Source organism: Gorilla gorilla, chromosome 13 (genome assembly GCF_029281585.2).
Source record: "Gorilla gorilla gorilla isolate KB3781 chromosome 13, NHGRI_mGorGor1-v2.1_pri, whole genome shotgun sequence".
Classification (NCBI taxonomy): domain Eukaryota; kingdom Metazoa; phylum Chordata; class Mammalia; order Primates; family Hominidae; genus Gorilla; species Gorilla gorilla.
In genome coordinates, this window is record NC_073237.2 from 106540816 (window position 1) to 106559826 (window position 19011).

Consider the following 19011-nt stretch of genomic DNA (forward strand, 5'->3'; position numbering starts at 1 on the left):
TGATACTAGGGCTCAGTCATAAAAATGTAATGTGAAAAGTGACTCTGCTCCTCAGATGGGCTTTTACAAACTTTGTTGTAGTTTCTTCTTTCTTTTCTCTCTCTCTCTCTCTCTCTCTTTCTCAGAGCCTTACTTGCTCTATTGCCCAGGCTGGGGTGCAGTGGTGCGATCTCGGCTCACTGCAACCTCCACCTCCAGGGCTCAAACAATTCTCCTGCCTCAGCCTCCTGAGTAGCTGGGATTACACCACCACGCCTGGCTAATTTTTGTATTTTTAGTAGAGATAGGGTTTTGCCATGTTGGCGAGGCGGGTCTCGAACTCCTGACCTTAGGTGATCCACCCGCTTCAGCCTCCCAAAGTGTTGGGATTACAGGTGTGAGCCACTGCGCCAGACAGAGTAGTTTCTCTTATTGAGCACAATTCTTTTTTCTTTCTTTTTTTGTTTTTGAGACAGCGTCTTACTCTGTCACCCAGAGTGCAGTGGCACGGTCATGGCTCACTGCAGCCTTGACCTTCCAGGCTTAGGTGATCTTCCTGCATTAGCCTCCTGAGTAGCTGGGACTACAGGTGTGCACCACCACACCTGGCTAATTTTTGTAATTTTTGTAGAGACAGGGTCTCACTATGTTGCCCAGGCTGGTCTCATTCTCCTGTACTCAAGTAGTCTTCCCACCTCAGCCTCCTCAAGTGCTGGGATTACAGGCATGAGTCACCGCATCTGGGTGACAACTTCTAAATGAGCTTAGCCTACCACTGTATGTTCGCTAGTGCCCTATGCAATTTTTTTTTTCCTTTGACAGTGTCAGGCAGGACCTACTTCAGATTTAGGTGGGCTAACTCTGATTTTGGACAACAGCCAGATAACTGGACCACACAATAGTGCTTACTCAGGAGTGGGGTTTGAATCTCATGCTGAGCTTTCTCACAATCCACATGTGGGGTCTCATAATAGACCCTGGAGGGTGCTCTGCTCCTGTGAAGTGTGGAGCTGAATAGGAGCACCACAAGCTGTGGAAAGCAGCACAGAGAACATTCTTTCTGAGCTTAAGCATCACTCCTCTGAAATAGTACCACAAGTTGGTCCACAGTGAAAATGTATTTTTATTATTTATTTATTTATTTTGAGACAGAGTTACATTCTTGGTGTTCATGCTGGAGTGCAGTGGCATGATCTCGGCTCACTACAACTTCCGCCTCCCGGGTTCAAGCAATTCTCCTGCCTCAGCCTCTTGAGTAGCTGGGATTACAGGGATTACAGGCACATGCCACCATGCCTGGCTAATTTTTTTGTATTTTTAGTAGAGACGGGGTTTCACCATGTTGGTCAGGCTGGTCTTGAACTCCTGACCTCATGATCCACCCGCCTCTGCCTCCCAAAGTGCTGAGATTACAGGCGTGAGCCACAGGGCCCAGCCTTTTATTTTTTAATTTCATCTTTGGAGACAGCGTCTCACTCTGTCACCCAGGCTGGAGTGCAGTGGCATGATCTCAGCTCACTGTAGCCTCCACCTCCTGGGTTCAAGTGATTCTCCCACTTCAACCTCCAGAGTAGCTGGGATTACAGGCGTGTGCCACCATACCTAGCTAAATTTTGTAATTTTAGCAGAGTCAGGGTTTCACCATGTTGACCAGGCTGGTCTCAAACTCCTGACCTCAAGTCATCCACCAGCCTTTGCCTCCCAAAGTGCTGGGAGTACGGGCATAAGCCACTGTGCCTGCCCTGTAGATATATTTATGAGTGGGCCTTTTAGAGTGCTTACTCCAGCTTCTCTTCCTAAGTGTTGAAAAATCAAGCTCAGAGAGATTGACATACCTCAAACAACACAGCTGCTAATAGACTATGATGAGAACTCGTCTTCTGATGGCCAATCAAGCATGCTTTCTAACACTGAATGTTACTGTGCTGAACTTTGCTCCTATGCAAACAAATGCCTCTAAGAAGGAGACATTCTAAGCCTTTTAGGGGGCCTACTGAGATTAGCTGCTTTTTTCTATTTTCCCCAAATTCCAGCACTGCAGACTCTGCCACTGTCCCTCCGCCCTCCATTTTCAAATCACTGTTTTGTCTGTGTTATCAGCCTTTTCTTCCCTTGGGTATCTAACAGACTCCTACCAGCCTTCAAGCCCAGCCTAACTGTCAGCTCTTCCCAGAAGCCACTGAAATGCAATCCCATTCCCTGCCCAACCTCCAGGCAAATCAATCACTCTTACCTGTTTTTCTACATCACTTTGCCTTTGCATAAATATTGATTACAGCATCTCTTACTGTAATTCCTTTAGCTTTGTTTGCGCATGCCTGTCTCTGTTGCTGAAGTGTGAGCATCTCAAGGAGAGTATTCATACTCTGTGCATCCCTAGGATGGGCCTACTGCTAGCATCAAACCACCCCATTAATGACTGTTGGATGAATGAGTGAATGAATAGTGGGAGAAATGGATTTTGGTAAGAAGAAGAAAGGCTTTGGGGAAATAAGACATAAAATGTGTGCTGGGTGGTGATAGCAGATTAGGATGAGGAAAAAAACCTGGGTGAGAAGGTACTGAAAGTGAAAGTGAGGAAAGTCCCAACTTGGTTTTTGACCCACCTCACACTTTTCCAGGACTAGTGGTGAGTGTGCCCAATATAAATGTTTGGGGAGGAAGATTTTAAATTTAGACTGGAATTTGTAAATCCTAGGTGAATAAATGTTAACGATAAGTGAGAACTTTCTTAGCATGTTGAAAGTGTGTTCACTGGAGATACAAGAGCTAGGTAAATTTTTTCTTTCTTTCTTTCTTTCTTTTTTTTTTTTTTTTTGTGACAGAGTTTTGCTCTTATTGCCCAGGCTGGAGTGCAGTGGCACAATCTCGGCTCACTGCAACCTCTGCCTTCCGGTTTCAAGCGATTCTCCTGTCTCACCCTCCCAAGTAGCTGGGATTACAGGCGCCTGCTACCACGCCCAGCTAATTTTTTTTTTGTATTTTTGGTAGACGGGGTTTCACCATGTTGGTCGGCTAGTTTTTTTTTTTTTTGAGAGGAGGTTCTCACTCTGTTTCCCACTCTGGAGTGCAGTGGCATGATCATGGCTCATTGCAGCCTCAAGCTCCTTGATTCAAGCTGTCCACCCACCCCAGCCTCCTGAGTAGCTGGGACTACAGGCGTGTGCTACCATGCCTGGCTAATTTTTAGGTTTTGTAGAGATGGGGTCTTGTTGCATTGCCCAGGCTGGTCTCAAACTCCTGGCCTCAAGTAGTCTTCCTGCTTCAGCCTCCCAAAGTGCTGGGATTACAGGCATGAGCCCCGATCCCTGGTCCTAGATAAAATACTTTGTTGTGATTAAGTAATGTTCTTAACTTCACTGGGAGGAAATGATGCAGTAAATCTGGATACATATTTTTCTTTGCATTTTGTCATTAATGCAGACTTTGAGAAGTGAGAGAACTGTGCTTGGGAGCCAGGAGGTTGGGGCAGATATTGTTGAGTTGTTCGGTGCACATGGAAGAAATCAGGAGGCTGTCAGGAAAGATGGCGGGCTTGCTTCAGTGAATACTGCAGGGTACTACACTTTACTAGGAGTAAAGCAGACTGCTGGCTTAAAGGGCCCATGGGCTCTGATGGAAGAACTGCAATATATATATATATATATATATTTTTTTTTTTTTTTTCCCAAGACAGAGTCTTGCTCTGTCGCCCAGGCTGGAGTGCAGTGGCTGGATCTCAGCTCACTGCAACCTCCGCCTCCCAGGTTCAAGCAATTCTCCTGCCTCAGCCTCCCGAGTAGCTGGGATTACAGGCACCTGCCACCACGCCTGGCTAATTTGTATATTTTTAGTAGAGACGGGGTTTCACAATGTTGGCCAGGCTGGTCTTGAACTCTTGACCTCGTGATCCACCCGCCTTGGCCTCCCAAAGTGCTGGGATTACAGGCATGAGCCATTGTGCCCGGCGGAACTGCAGTATTCTTTGTGGAGGTTAAAAAGAGGCCCCAGGCCAGGCATGGTGGCTCATGCCTGTAACGTCAGCACGTTGGGAGGCCGAGGAGGGCAGATCATTTGAGCCCAGGAGATCTAGACCAGCCTGGGCAACATCGTGAAACCCCATTTCTACAAAAAATGCACAAATTACCTGGGTGTGGTGGCACATACCTGTGGATTCAGGTACTTGGGAGGCTGAGGTGGGAGGATCATTTGAGCCTGGGAGATGGAGACTGCAGCAGTGAGCTGTGATCGCATCACTGCACTCCAGCCAGGGCAACAGAGTGAGAACCTGTCTCAAAAAAAAAAAAAGAGAGAGAGACAGAGAGATGATCTAGAGAAAGAAAGAGAGAGAGAGAGAGAGAGAGAGAGAGAGATGATCTAGATACAATATGGTGCAAATAATTGGGTAGATCGCAGTTATGGTTCAGAAACTTAGGCATTAGCCCTGAAAGTTCAAATTGATATATGTTACTCTAAACCCCTCTAAATGAGGTCTTATTAAAATGGGGTCACCAGATAAGATGATCTGAAGTTTTTTGATGCTTAATTTTGTTAAGCAGTGACTGTGACTGATAGAATTTAAGATAAGCATGGCATATAATGATGCCATGCTTATAAGCTTGACTATACAACTTTTCTTTAACCTTTAGTCTTAACTTTGGCATCATAGAGCTGGGGTCCCATGCGGATTTTTCTGGGGAAATTTGGGCAAGTCATTTAACTTCTTTGTGTTGGTTTTCTCCTGTGCAAGAAAATAGGGATAAAAGTAGTACCTCCACTGTAGGTACTGGTGTGCTACAGCGAAATCTTACCAGCTCATGAGGGCCTGTTGTGTACATCTCTTCCCAGCTGCATGCTCAGTGATGCCATTGGGTAGCTTGAAATCTACCAAGTATTTACACCACAAAAATTGGCAACCACTTCAGACCAGGCAGTATTTTTCTCCCAGAGAACCAGTTGTTAAACATTTCTCAACACAATTCCACTTATAGGATTGCTGCAAAAGTTAAATGAGGTAATGAATGCAAAGGGTTTAGGATATTGTCTAGCAAATACACTAAATATATATGTGAGCATGGCATATACAGATTTTTATCAGACAACTTTTGCTTTAAATTGTTATTTTATTTTAAAAGTTTATTTTTTGCAGTGAGCACAACATTTTAAGTCTTTTCAGCCTCTTGCTTTTCTGGGGTGCCCACCATCTCCACCCCACCCTTATAATAGGAGCAAAATTGCCTTTATTGTTGTGATCCTGCGCCCTGGCTAGAGTTGTTCAGGAAGGAATAGTCTGGCTGGTGTCTTGAATGGAGGAGATAATACATGCTTGGGAGTTATTGGCAGGGACTACTTTCCAGCACGAAGACTGGAAAATAAAGAACATCTATCTGTAGCAACATAAAGGATGATTCAGATGAAAAGCAGAGGACAGAAATACTTGGAAATATCCTGAGTCCCCCATAGCTTTCCTCTCCCTGCTTCTAATCTCATGTGAAGGCTGACTCTATCTCTGCATTTGGATTCCATGAATCAAGTTTTATTTTAAGTGCCTATTCCAGTGTTTGGCAGAGTAAGTGCTCAATGCATATTTGTTCTCCTTTTCACTTAAACTAGTATGTGCTGGTTTCCTCTATAGCCCAAAGAATATTTTTTATTTTTATTTATCTATTTATTTATTTATTTATTTATTTATTTATTTTATTTTTATTTTTGAGACTGAGTTTCGCTCTATTATCCAGGCTGGAGTGCAGTGGCATGATCTCGGCTCACTGCAACCTCCACCTTCCAGGCGCAAGTGATCCTCCCACCTCAGCCTCCCAAGCAGCTGGGACTACAGGCACGAACTACCATGTCTGGCTAATTTTTGTATTTTTTTTCTTTTTTATAGAGACAGAGTCTAGCTATGTTGCCCATGCTGGTCTCAAACTCCTGGGCTCAAGCGATCCTCCCACCTCAGCCTCTCAAGCAGCTGGGACTACAGATGCAAGCCACCATGCCTGGCTAATTTGTCTATTTTTTGTAGAGACAGGGTTTCACCATGTTGCCCAGGCTGGTCTCAAACTCCTGGGCTCAAGCAATCCACCTGCCTTGACCTCCCAAAGTTTTAAGATTACAGGCGTGAGCCACTGTGCTCTGCCTACTCCAAAGAATTCTAAAAAAGCATATGGAGCCTATGCTTTGTCAAAATCTCAGTTATTAATGCCTAGGAAAGCCAGCTCCACTCTGTCTATGACTTAAGACTCCAGTGTTTATCTGGTGCAGCCTCAGCATAGACACAATTAGTATGGTACAGAAGAAGCCATCTCCTCTGGATTCTAAATGTCTGAGTTAGCTCAGTTTTTTTTTTTTTTCAATAGGCAGTAAAAGGACTTTCTGGTTTGTATGTGTGTGGGTCTGTGTGTGTGTCTGTGTTTATAGGAGGACTTTAGAAAGGGAGTGAGAGAGAGAGAAAAATGACACAGTTCAAACATAAAATGATGGCTGGGCCTGGTGGCTCATGCCTGTAATCCCAGCACTTTGGGAGGCCGAGGCAGGAGGATCACTTGAGGGCAGGAGTTCGAGACCAGCCTGGACAACATAGTGAAACCCTGTTTCTACTAAAAACACAAAAATTAGCCAGTTGTCATGACGCCTGCCTATAATCCTAGCTACGCAGGAGGCTGAGGTGGGAGAATAGCTTGAACCTGGTAGGCAGAGGTTGCAGTGAGCCGAGATCATGCCACTGCACTCCAGGCTGGGCAACAGAGCAAGACTGTCTCAAAAAAAAAAAAATGATGCATTGGAGAAGAATTTTGTACCATAAGAAATGGCTGAATGTGGGGAGGCTTTCATATGCTCAAAGTGCACGAGGGCACTAAGACATTTATTTGTTCCTTGACCACTGGGAAGAATTGGATCTTTGCTAATCTCTGGAAAATCTTGATGACCTGGTAATACTTGGCTGTGCAGGACCTCTCTTGTGAAGGTCATAAAAACACTGCCCAAGGAGTGTGCTCAGAGCACGTGGGAAGCTCAAGGTGGAGAATGGAAATGATGCAATCTCTGATATTGCAACAGTTTTTAGCAATTGTGCAGTGAGATTGCATTATGGTATTCAACCAGCAAAGCATTAGGAGAGAGACCAGTAGAACACTACAGTATTTGCTGGAAATGAAAGCACAAACACATTTGCTCCTGCCTTTTCAAATGTCACAAGTGTATTTTGCCTTGGAGATCAGCTTACATTAATTCTTGAATCTTGGCTTCCAATTTTTTAGCATCAGCTCCACAAAATTCAAAAATCTGTTCACAAATGCACAAAGGTGAAACATTTATTGATTCAAGTGCTGTGAAAGTGTTGAGGCTTTAAGGAATTTTATTCCTGATTGAAAAGTTAAATCCTACTCATTTCCATCATCTGCAAGACACTTTAAATATAAATATACATTAAACACATTAAATTCATAATATTTTCATATTTGGCATCCTTTCAAAATTACTTTTGCTAAAACTTTGCCAGATCTCTATAATTCTCCATAATATACCTTTAATCTAAGATCTAAAATGTATAATAATGTCGGAAATAAACAAACTCCATCACTGGAACTTCTCAGAGCTCTTATACATTGGTATCGAGGATTTGTTAATTAATATGCACAATCTCCTGAAATCAAATGGCTTGGGATTTCTCATTCCCTGACTTCTCCCCAGGTAAGAGTATTATAATTCATTGATTCTAAGAAGCATATGTTCTTTTCAAATGTTTACATCTCTGAATCAGAATGCATTTCATAGTGGATGGTATGTTATATTTCACTTGGAACACTTTTTAGTGGTATATAAAATAATGCATCTTTCACGAGAGTGTCTTATTTTGAAGAAAGATGGAATTCAAAGATGGAATTCAAAATATATTACATGGTTGAAGACAAGGAAGAGTGTGAGGTTGGGATTGAGTGAAAACTTGAGTTCCCAGTAAAGGGGCGGTTGAGCCACCAGGAATGGTGTTAGGACTTTGGGGCAGGGGCTAGAAAAGTCTAGAACTAACTTTACTGCCCGGTGTGCTGCAGGGAGAAACCATCCCCACACCAAAGGCTTCTGCTTCTCCAGGCAGCAGCATTCTGCCTGAGTGTGTCATTATATTTATTCCTTCAAAGTAAACCCCAGATTTCTAACTCTAACTTGATCCCATTTCACTTACCAGGTTGCTCATGAATCCACTTCTATAACAGCAAATTATTCTTTTGATTCTTGAGAATAGGGTTACCTAAGTGTGGGTGCAGAATTTCATAATTTATCTGAGTTGCCTGGTTTGTAACCATCTCCCCTATAACTAGTTCTTTTGGCCTTGGCCAGGGAAGGAAGGTGTCAGAAAGGATCTGCAAAAGTTTCTCTTTGCTAAGAGTTAGGTGGCAGCTGGGTGGTGGCTCTTTGGCATGAAGGGAGGTTCATGATCCTCTGCAAAATCTGAGGTCAGAGCTCGTGCGGAGATAAGAACGTCTGGTGGAAACATAGGCAAGGCTTGGCTACCTGAATGACCAGACTTGGCGGGAAACATGATAAATTCATTTTGCCTGTTTTTGGATGGCCAGGTGCAGTGGCTCATGCCTGTAATCCGAGCACCTCGGGAGGCTGAGGTGGGTGGGTCACTTGAGATCAGGAGTTTGAAACCAGTCTGGCCAACATGGCAAAACCCCATCTCTACCAAAAATATAAAAATTAGCCAGGCGTGGTGGTGTGCACCTGTAATTCCAGCTACATGGGAGGCGGAGGCATGAAAATCACTTGAACCCAGGAGGTGGAGGTTGCAGTGAGCCACGATCAAGCCACTGCATTCCAGCCTGGGTGACAGAGAGAGATTCTGTCTCAAAAAAAAAAAAAAAAAAAAAAAAAAAGGAATATGGTGCACTGATTCAAATGTAATTGTTTTTTAAAAATAGAAAAAAAGAAAGATGGAATTCTACGATATGCATTCTTCTGTGTCTGGCATCTTCCACTCAACATGATGTTTATGAGACTTACCTGGATAGTGTCACTACAGTCATTTTTCAGTGTTTCTTTGGTATTCCATTGCATGAATGTAACACAGTTTATCCATTTTTGCTGTGACAAATAGTGCTACTGTGGATGTTCTTGTCCATATCTTTGTAGGGATATCTTTGTGAGCACATAAGCACTGATTTCTGTTGTATAGCTAAAAGTGGGATTGTGGGTTCTGCTTCAGTAGAAGCTACCCCACAGTTTTTGAAATTATACTGCATGTATTTCCTTTCTTTCTTTTTCTTTCTTTCTTTCTTTCTTTCTTTTTCTTTCTTTCTTTCTCTTTCTTCCTTCCTTTCTTTCTTTTCTTTCTTTCTTTCTCTTTCTTTCTTACTCTCTTTCTCCTCTTTCTATCTTTCCTTCTTTTTCTTTCTTTCTTTCCTCTTTCTTCCCTTCCTTCCCTTCCCTTCTCTTTCTTTTCTTTTCTTTTCTTTTCTTTCTTTTCTTTTCTTTTCTTTTCTTTCCTTTCCTTTCTTTTCTTTTCTTTTCTTTCTTTTCTTTTCTTTTCTTTTTTTGACAGAGTCTTTCTCTGTCACCGACTTTGGAGTGCCGCAATCTCAGCTCACTGCAACCTCAGTTCACTGCACCCTCTGCCTCCCGGCTTCAAGCGATTCTCCCACCTCTGCCTCCCACCACCACTCCTGGTTAATTTTGAAAACTTTAGCAGAGATGGGCTTTCACCATGTTGGCTAGGCTGGTCTCAAACTCCTGACCTCCAGTGATCTGCTCATCTCAGCCTCCCAAGGTGCTGGGATTACAGGTGTGAGCCACCATGCCTGGCCTGCATATATTTTCGATTTATACTCTACCAGCAGAGGATGAGTATTCTAGCTCTAGCTCTGCATCCTTGACAATACTTGATATTGCCAGTCTTTGTCATGTTAACAATTCTGGTGGCTTTAGGGGACAAGTTTGCTACCGAATTCCATATGTTTTACCTTGGTCAGCCTTCACCTGACTTTAGCAGTGGCTATATAACTTGTCTCTTTCGGTCTCCAGTCTTGTGCCACTTAGGTCCTTTCTCATCCCTGAAGCTCAAAACCACAAATCCAGGCATGCCATCCTTCTTTGTAAACATCTTCAGTTTTTCCCCATCACCATACAATCCAAGCTTCTTCCAAGGTCTCCCTAATTTTGTCCTGTCTCCCTCCCTGTTGCTCCTTGCCATAAAGCTTGAACTCAGTCAGATCCATTTGTTCATTTAACAAATACTTAATAAGTGCCTACTATGAGCCACACTTACTGTGAACAAAACTGACAAAATCCTCTCATGAGCTCATCTGCTAGTGATAACTTTTTACTATTGTTGTGTTATTATCCAAAGAATTCCTGACATATACCCATGTTATTTTATAACACTGCTTCCTGTCATCTTTTCTCACTTGCTATTCTTAACTATCCCTCAAGATGGTTTGAGTAACTCATGGAGCCTTCCTTGAACCTTTTCTCTGTGATCCCATAGTACTCTGGGCATCGCAGTATTAACTAATTTTTGTCATCTATCTTTCCCACTACACCAAGGATGAAGACTATACCCGAAATTTTTTCCCATATATTATTTATTTATTTATTTTAGAGATGAGGTCTCGCTCTGTCACCCAGGCTGGAGTGCAGTGATGCGATCATAGTTCACTGCAGTCTTGAACCCCAGGGCTCAAGTGATCCTCCCACCTCAGCTTCCTGAATAGCTAGGACTACAAGCATGCACCAATACACTGGCTTTTTTTTTTTTTTTTTTTTTAATTTTTAAATTTTTTGTAAAGGCGAGATCTTGCTGTGTTACCTAGGCTGGTCTCAAACTCCTGGCCTCAAAAGATCCTCCTGCCTCCCCTCCCAAAGTGCTGGGTTTACAGGCATAAATCACTGTGCCTGGCTTTATAGTTTTAGTATCTAATCTAGTACCTTACACAGAGTAAGTGTACCATTGATGACCATAGGCCTGCGTTGAGCTAAGTTTCAGCAACTAGGTATTACCTGTCTTATTCTATCTTTATCTTGTTTGCCAAAGAGAAATGTTACATTTGTGTCTCCCTATCCAGCACTGGGCTTTGCATACAGGAACTTAATAGGTGGAGTTCATGGATAAGGAGCAATTTACTGATAAGAGCTTATTGCACAGATAGCTTTCTTTTGAAGAGATATGTATGCAAGGCAAATAGTTTAATTTCTGCCCAAAGTGTTGTGAGAGGAAAATAAATAAATCTTGGGGTCCCCAAATCACTAAGCTAAAGGGAAAAGTCAAGCTGGAACTACTTAGGGAAAACCTGCCTCCCATTCTTTTCAAAGTCACCTCTCCGCTCACTGAGATAAATGCATATCTGATTGCCTCCTTTGGAAATGCTAATCAGAAACTCAAAAGAATGTAACTATTTGTCTTTTATCTACCTATGACCTGGAAGCCCCCTCCCCGCTTCAAGTTGTCCTGCCTTTCCGGACCAAACCAGTGTTCATCATATATGTTGATTGATGTCTCATATCTCCCTAACATGTATAAAACCAAGCTGTCCTCTAACCGTCTTGGGCACATAGCATCAGGACCTCCTGAGGCTGTGTCACAGGCACACGTTCTCTGCCTTGGCAAAATAAACTTTCTAAATTAACTGAAACCTATCTCAGATGTTTGGGGTTCACATTTGGCAACCACAAAGGGATTCTGAGTGGAGTTACCCCTGACCTTTGGCAAATCTCCTGTTGGTGCTTGATACCAGCATGAGCTAACTTTATGGCTCAAACCAATAGGACAATTGGCTGAGGCCTGGGAGCACCCCACTCCAGAGAATCCCCAGTCTCCCAAGATTTGGTCAAGATCTAGTTTATTTTGCTGTACAACTCCCTTTTTTTGGAGTTTTACTTGCTTCCAACAAGGAAGGCAAGATTTCCTGCTTTCATGATGATGGAAGGCAGGTAATTCCTTTATAGAGTCTGAGGTTGCTCCCAACAAGGGAGACAAGTTTGATTTTTTTGCTGCTGCTTCAGCCCAAGACCCAACCCTAGGTAAGTATCTGAATTTGGGTTTTGTCTTGGCTAAAGTTAATAACCAGCTGTTCTTAATTTCTCCTTACCATTAGCATGCTCAGAGATCACATTGTTTTTTTTTTTCTTTTTTGTTGTTGTTTGTTCTTTTCTTTCTCCCATCAGATTTGACCTACTCTACCTGACTTGCCCAAATCTGAGTGAGAATTCCAAATTATGGGTAACAAGGCCTCTCTAATTTGGCTAAAATTCCTTGCAGCTGCAAAGGAGGGAAAACAAAACAGAAAACCATGCACTTGGTTTCTGTGTTTGCTTCCTGTCTTTAAAAAAAAAAAAAAAAAAAGGTTCTTTCATTTACTTTTCTTCTACCACATACCTCCTTCCCCTTTGCCACCTGCAGTACCAAAAAAATCTAGAGAAGGCTTCTAATGATTTGAACCCCTTTAAAGAATTCAGAACAAAGGTGCCACTCACCCCTTTTGATGTGTTCTGTTTTCTTTGTGGAGTTTCAAGAGTCATGGGCAGATTCTTCTTAGGTCTAAAGCTCTATTTTCCTGTATTGCATGACCTGACCTCTTTGGCTTTGTAGGTACCAGAGATGACCTTGTACTGTGAGAGGTTTTGACCTTAGCGTGTGTAATGGCGAATGAGAACTACAAAGTTAGGGATGGCTGAGCACAGTTTACAGGAAGTGGTCTTGGCTGTTATTTTATTTTTTCTCCTAGGAAGTTGTTAAGGATCCTAATTCTAGTTCAGATATGCATTCTAAAGGATCTTCTCCATTGCTTTTTCTCTGAAAATTAATCTTGATTTGGCTTGTCTGTGTATATTTGCAAAAGAGACTGAATTTTCTTAGCTCGGAAGAGAAACAACATTTGCTCCTTCCAGCTGAAAGTTGCCCCTGGGTGACTGGGGCCTCAAGGGAGTATCTGGGGGCTTGACCCCCCTACAATATGCAGCAACCCTACAGGAAAAGCCCCAACAAAAATTAATTTTATTTATTTATTTATGTTTTTGAGATAGAGTCTTGCTGTGTCATCCAGGCTGGAGTGCAGTGGCACCATCTCAGCTCACTGCAACCTCTGCCTCCCATGTTCAAGTGATTCTCCTGCCTCTGCCTCCCTAGTAGCTGGAATTACAGGCATGCACCACCATGCCTGGCTAATTTAGTAGAGACGGGGTTTCACCATGTTGACCAGGCTGGGCTTGAACGCCTGACCTCAGGTGATCTGCGCATCTTGACCTCCCAAGGTGCTGGGATTATAGGCGTGAGCCACCGCTCCTGGCCTAAAAATTAATTTAAAAAAAGGCTCATCCAGGAAACACATATAAGGGCTGATTACCTAGTGTTTTGAGTCCTCTCAGAGATAATAGACCTCTGGAGAGAGAAACTGAGGCATGTAAGAGGGTAGAAACAACTCAGTGGTGTGGAGTCCTGCTTACAAGCAGCACACATCAATTCATCACACAAAAACTCTAGGCCACGGCTCAGTTCCTTTTATTAAGAAAAAAAAGTGGGAAACCAATAATCTAAGTTCCTTATTAATAATCTCAGTTCCTTTTATTAAGAAAAAGAAAGTGGGAAACCAATAATCTAAGAATGAGAAGAAAACAAGGAGAATGACTCCCCTTTCAAGCACTCCGTAGGTTTTATGGCACCTCTACTTGCCAGAGTTTATGTAAAATGGAAGTAATATGGTCTTTGTGCACATTCACGTTAAAGAAAAAAGAGTCCTAGGATCCATCTGCAAACTAGAGAGTTCCTAAGTTTTAGGATCTTTGTGTGTGTGTGTGTGTGTGTGTGTGTGTGTGTGTGTGTGTGTGCATGTGTATATTGGAAAGGCCTTTATAATTTCTATAATTTTTTGTTTAGTTGGCAATTAAATCCATTTTAATTTCCCTCTAGCACACCAGACATTTTCTCTCCATACTTGATTATGTAAATTTTGCTGCTTTTCACCTGAGTTGTTTCAAATTTAATATGCAAATTTAAGGCGATTTAGCTGACAATTGTCTAGGGTAGTGAAACTGGTTATCAAGAATTTGAAAGTATAAGATAGGAAAAAATAGAGTCTATGAATCTACAAGATGTACTTCTATTGGCATGCCTAATACATCTATGTATTTATGTGTTATGTTACACAATGTTTCATTCCTGAAAATATATAAAAGAGCTCTAATTAATTGGCTTAAGAAAATAAAAGCACTTGAATCAAATACTTTATCAGGAAAAAATAAAAGACTAGTCAAATGCTTTTTCAAGTTTATGTAACTTAAGTAAAATCTTTAATAAACAAGCTAGCTTTAAAATTATTGGAAACGTAATATTAGAAATGTCTTAAGAATTGCCAGCATACATTTTTGTTTGCATTTATTAATCAAGCAATTTCATACTTATCCCTGCTAAACACTATAAGGTGTCAAAATTTGGCATAGGGGTTACAAAACTATAAACCTAGCCCAAAACAGAATGAACTTTGCTTGTGTAATTTTTAATAAATAAGACATTGATATTGGTTTAATGAAAATAGTTACATCTTGAATTTAGTAACTTCTAATCTTTTGGCTTCAAGCAGTCTAGTCCACAGGCAGTAAAGTTTGTTTTAGGAAAGGACTGTTACCATCTTTGTTTCAAAGCTAAGCTATAAACTAAGTTCCTCCCAAAGTTAGTTTGGCCTATGCCCAGGAATGAACAAAGACAGCTTGGAGGTTAGAAGCATGATAGATTCAGTTAGGTCAGATCTGTTTCACTGTCTCAGTAATAATTTTGCAGTGGTCGTTCCATAACTTTAAATGATTATTATCACAGTTTACATAAATAATCTAGGTAAATGATTAAAATAATTAGGTAAATACAACGGGAAAAATACTTGTAGACAAACTCATCATAATTGAGAATCTAAAGTTATATTAAATTAATAGATATTTCATTATTTGGGTATTTTTCAATAAAAATATATTGTAGGAAAACATTCTTTTTTAAAGAAAAGAAGTGTGTCCTTTTTAAAAAGGTGAACAATTTTTGTCTAATTCAAAGCTTATTTAAAGGTTATGTATAAAACAAGGTAAAAGAAACCAGGAAATAAGAGCAATGTAAAGAAAGTTACAAAAATAAAGAGGTATATATATATATATATATATATATATATATATATATATATATATCTCCATACTATATATATATGGATTACTATATTACTATATCCATATATATGGATATAATAATAGATATATATATCTCCATACTATATATATATGGATTTACTATATTACTATATACATATATAGGGATATAGTAATATAGTAAATCCATATATAAATGGATATAGTAATATAGTATATCCCTATATATATACATGGATATACTATATTACTATATCCATATATATACTATATATGGATATACTATATACTATACTATATACTATATATATACTATATATGGATATACTATATACTATATATGTATACTATATATACTATGTATGGATATACTATATACTATATAGATATACTATGTATATACTATATACTATATAGATATACTATGTATATACTATATACTATATAGATATACTATGTATATACTATATACTATATAGATATACTATGTATATACTATATACTATATAGATATACTATGTATATACTATATACTATATAGATATACTATGTATATACTATATACTATATAGATATACTATGTATATACTATATACTATATAGATATACTATGTATATACTATATACTATATAGATATACTATGTATATACTATATACTATATAGATATACTATGTATATACTATATACTATATAGATATACTATGTATATACTATATACTATATAGATATACTATGTATATACTATATACTATATAGATATACTATGTATATACTATATACTATATAGATATACTATGTATATACTATATACTATATAGATATACTATGTATATACTATATACTATATAGATATACTATGTATATACTATATATGGATATACTATATACTATATATATATGGATATAGTAAACTAATTTAACTTTTTTTTTTTTGAGATGAAGTTTCACTCTTGTTGCTCAGGCTAGAGTGCAGCGGTGCTATCTCTGCTTGCCGCAACCTCCACCTCCCAGGTTCAAGCAGTTCTCCAGGGAGAGCTGAAATGTTCATGAATATCAAGCAGAGCAGGAGTTATCTGCATGGACTGAACTAAAAAAAAAACCGAAGTAATATTTTTGACTTTTTCTTAAAATGTTGCTGATCCTTTGTATTGTTTTTCAGAGTCAAGGAAACTTTTGCTTTATTGACAGCTTTTAATAATTTAGTATACTCCTATGAACAAAATTTGGAGCATATTTGTTTCTCTCTACCTGATTTCTCCAGAATTTGGAAAATATTTGTGAGTATTCTTAACTTATGGCAATACAGTTATGGCATAAGTGCAATAAGAACCTGTTTTCATTTGTAACAGGACACAATTGGAGAAACCGGTTATTTTACCAAAGCTTTGGAATGGTGTACTTTCCCTTAAGGAATCAAATTTGACGTATGGAAACAATAAAAGTCCCTTGGGAAAACTGGCCTCATACCTTGTCTACACAGTTTCTGTACAGGATTCCTGATCTGTGGTAAGTAAAGAATGTCACTTTCTGACAGGCCCAGGAGCCCCAAGTTTATCATGGAACCTCAAGAGGAGAGGAATTCCCATAGGCATTTGATGGTACAAATCCATCTATGGCTGGGCTCAGCTTCAAAAAAGTCTTATCTGAGATTCTTTCTATGGAACGAAGTTCCATCAAAGTCAATTTAAAAGCCTATGTAAAAAAAATTATTCTTGCTGTACTGTATACAAATACTCAGTCCAAGTATAATAAAGCAAATCCGTCCTATCATGATTTGTCTTTAGTAGAAATGGGAACCTGGAGAGGGAAAATTGTTTCAAAAATTATAGTACATCTGTTGTTAGATTCTAGTCTTGCCTAATGTTTTTCCATTTATATTATTTTCTGCAGTTTGGACTAAATTCTAATTTTTCTTGGCTACAAGTCTTCTTTTTTTAGTTGTTTTTGAGACAGAGTCTCGCTGTTGCCCAAGCTGGAGTTCAGTGGCATGATCTTGCAATCTCAGTTCACTGCAACCTCCGCCACCCGGATTCAAGTGATTCTCCTGCCTCAGCCTCCCAAGTAGCTGGGATTACAGGTGCCCGCCACCTTACCCAGCGAATTTTTGTATTTTTAGTAGAGACAGGGTTTCACCATGTTGGCCAGGCTGGTCTTGAACTCCTGACCTCAGGTGATGTGCTCACCTTGGCCTCCCAAAGTGCTGGGATTACAGGTGTGAGCCACCATGCCTGGCCCTACAAGTCTTCAAAATAATGTTTCAATTTTTTTCTTATCTTTTCCCCCAATTTTTCCTAATTTGGAGTCACTGAAAACTAAGCTGTGCTTTTTTAAAGCCCTGCAAACTGAAGCTAGACAATTTAAACTTCCAAAGAAAATAACAGCAATCTATTTACGTATATAAGCCACTTTCTGAAGTCCATGTGTAGACTTCAGAGTAATATGACTTAGGCTGGACACAGTGGCTCACACCTGTAATCTCAGCACTTTGGGAGGCCAACGTGGGCAGATCACCTGAGGTTAGGAGTTTGAGACCAGCCTGGCCAACATGGCAAAATCCTGTCTCTACTAAAAATACAAAAATTAGCCAGGCGTGGTGGCACATGCCTGTAATCCCAGCTACTTGGGAGGCTGAGGCAGGAGAATCACTTGTACCCAGGAGGTGGAGGTTGCAGTGAGCCGAGACTGTGCCACTGCACTCCAGCCTGGTTGATAAGAGCAAAACTCTGTCTCAAAACAAACAAATAACAAACAACCAACCAAAATGGAGTAATGTGGCCTATACAGATTTTCCAGGATTGTTCTTTTGTTTGTTGTTGTTCTTCTCCCTTCTTCCCCCTATTTTCTTTTCGTAGGATGTGAGGCTTCACAAGCTGCTAAAAATAAGCTTTCCTAATAACTTGGCACCTACCTGTCTAGGAATAAACCATCCTAGCCATGAGAGATCAGATGAAACCTGAGACCAGAAACTCATTTTCTTCTAAAATGATTTCTCCAAAAGATTTTTAAATAGAGAAGGGGGTAAATGTGAAAGGAAAATAAATCTTGGGACCCCAAAATCACTAAGCTAAAGGGAAAAGTCAAGCTGGGAACTGCTTAGGGCCAAACTGCCTCCCATTCTATTCAAACTCACCCCTCTGCTCACTGAGATAAATCCAAATCTGATTGCCTCCTTTGGAGAGGCTAATCAGAAACTCAAAGAATGCAACCATTTGTCTTTTATCTACCTATGACCTGGAAGCCCCCTCCCCACTTTGAGTTGTCCTGCCTTTCTTGACTGAACCAATGTTCATCTTACATATGTTGATTGATGTCTCATGCCTCCCTACAATGTATAAAACCAAGCTGTGCTCTGACCACCTGGGCACATGTCATCAGGGACTCTTGAGGCTGTGTCACAGGTGGACGTCCTCAAACTTCGCAAATTAAACTGTCTTTTTTTTTCTTTTTGTTTGAGATGGAGTCTCGCTCTGTCACTCAGGCTGGAGTGCAGTGGCGCGATCTGGGCTCACTGCAAGCTCCGCCTCCTGGGTTCACGCCATTCTCCTGCCTCAGCCTCCGGAGTAGCTGGGACTACAGGCGCCCGCCACCCCGCCCGGCTAATTTTTTGTATTTTTAGTAGAGACGGGGTTTCACTGTGTTAGCCAGGATGGTCTCTATCTCCTGACCTCGTGATCCGCCCACCTCGGCCTCCCAAAGTGGTGGGATTACCGGCTTGAGCCATTGCGCCAGCCGGCAAATTAAACTTTCTAAATTAACTGAGACAGGTCTCAGATATTCAGGGTTCACATTGTTTTCTCATTTTATTCTGATGTCGGGTTATGCCTCTCAAAGGCATGCTCCACTCTGAAATATTAAGGGAGCGAGTTTACTTCTCTCTCCTCAATGCACTGCTGCAACCCTAGTAATAACTGCTAATGAAAATTATAAGCTCTGGTTT

At 40.5% G+C, this 19011-nt stretch overlaps 1 protein-coding gene and 1 long non-coding RNA gene across 3 annotated transcripts in view; one reads left to right on the forward strand and one right to left on the reverse strand.

The window, feature by feature from the left end:
- LOC129524696 (uncharacterized) overlaps nucleotides 1-19011 on the forward strand; it is a 64062-nt gene that overhangs the window by 39483 nt on the left and 5568 nt on the right. Inside the window, exon 4 of the long non-coding RNA XR_008668559.2 lies at nucleotides 16424-16580. This is a non-coding gene — a long non-coding RNA (uncharacterized lncRNA). The remainder of the gene's footprint in view (nucleotides 1-16423; nucleotides 16581-19011) is intronic.
- Nucleotides 7130-19011, reverse strand: part of TXNDC8 (thioredoxin domain containing 8) — a 34829-nt gene continuing 22947 nt past the window's right edge. The window contains exons 4-5 of one of the 2 annotated variants that reach the window (XM_055351117.2): nucleotides 8138-8203; nucleotides 7130-7239 (exon numbers count right to left, since the gene is read on the reverse strand). In XM_055351117.2, coding sequence (XP_055207092.1) covers nucleotides 7177-7239; nucleotides 8138-8203 — 129 coding nt within the window. In that variant the 3' untranslated portion in view covers nucleotides 7130-7176. Of the gene's footprint in view, nucleotides 7365-8137; nucleotides 8204-19011 lie in introns of both variants that reach the window. The other variant, XM_063696987.1, reaches the window with a different exon arrangement.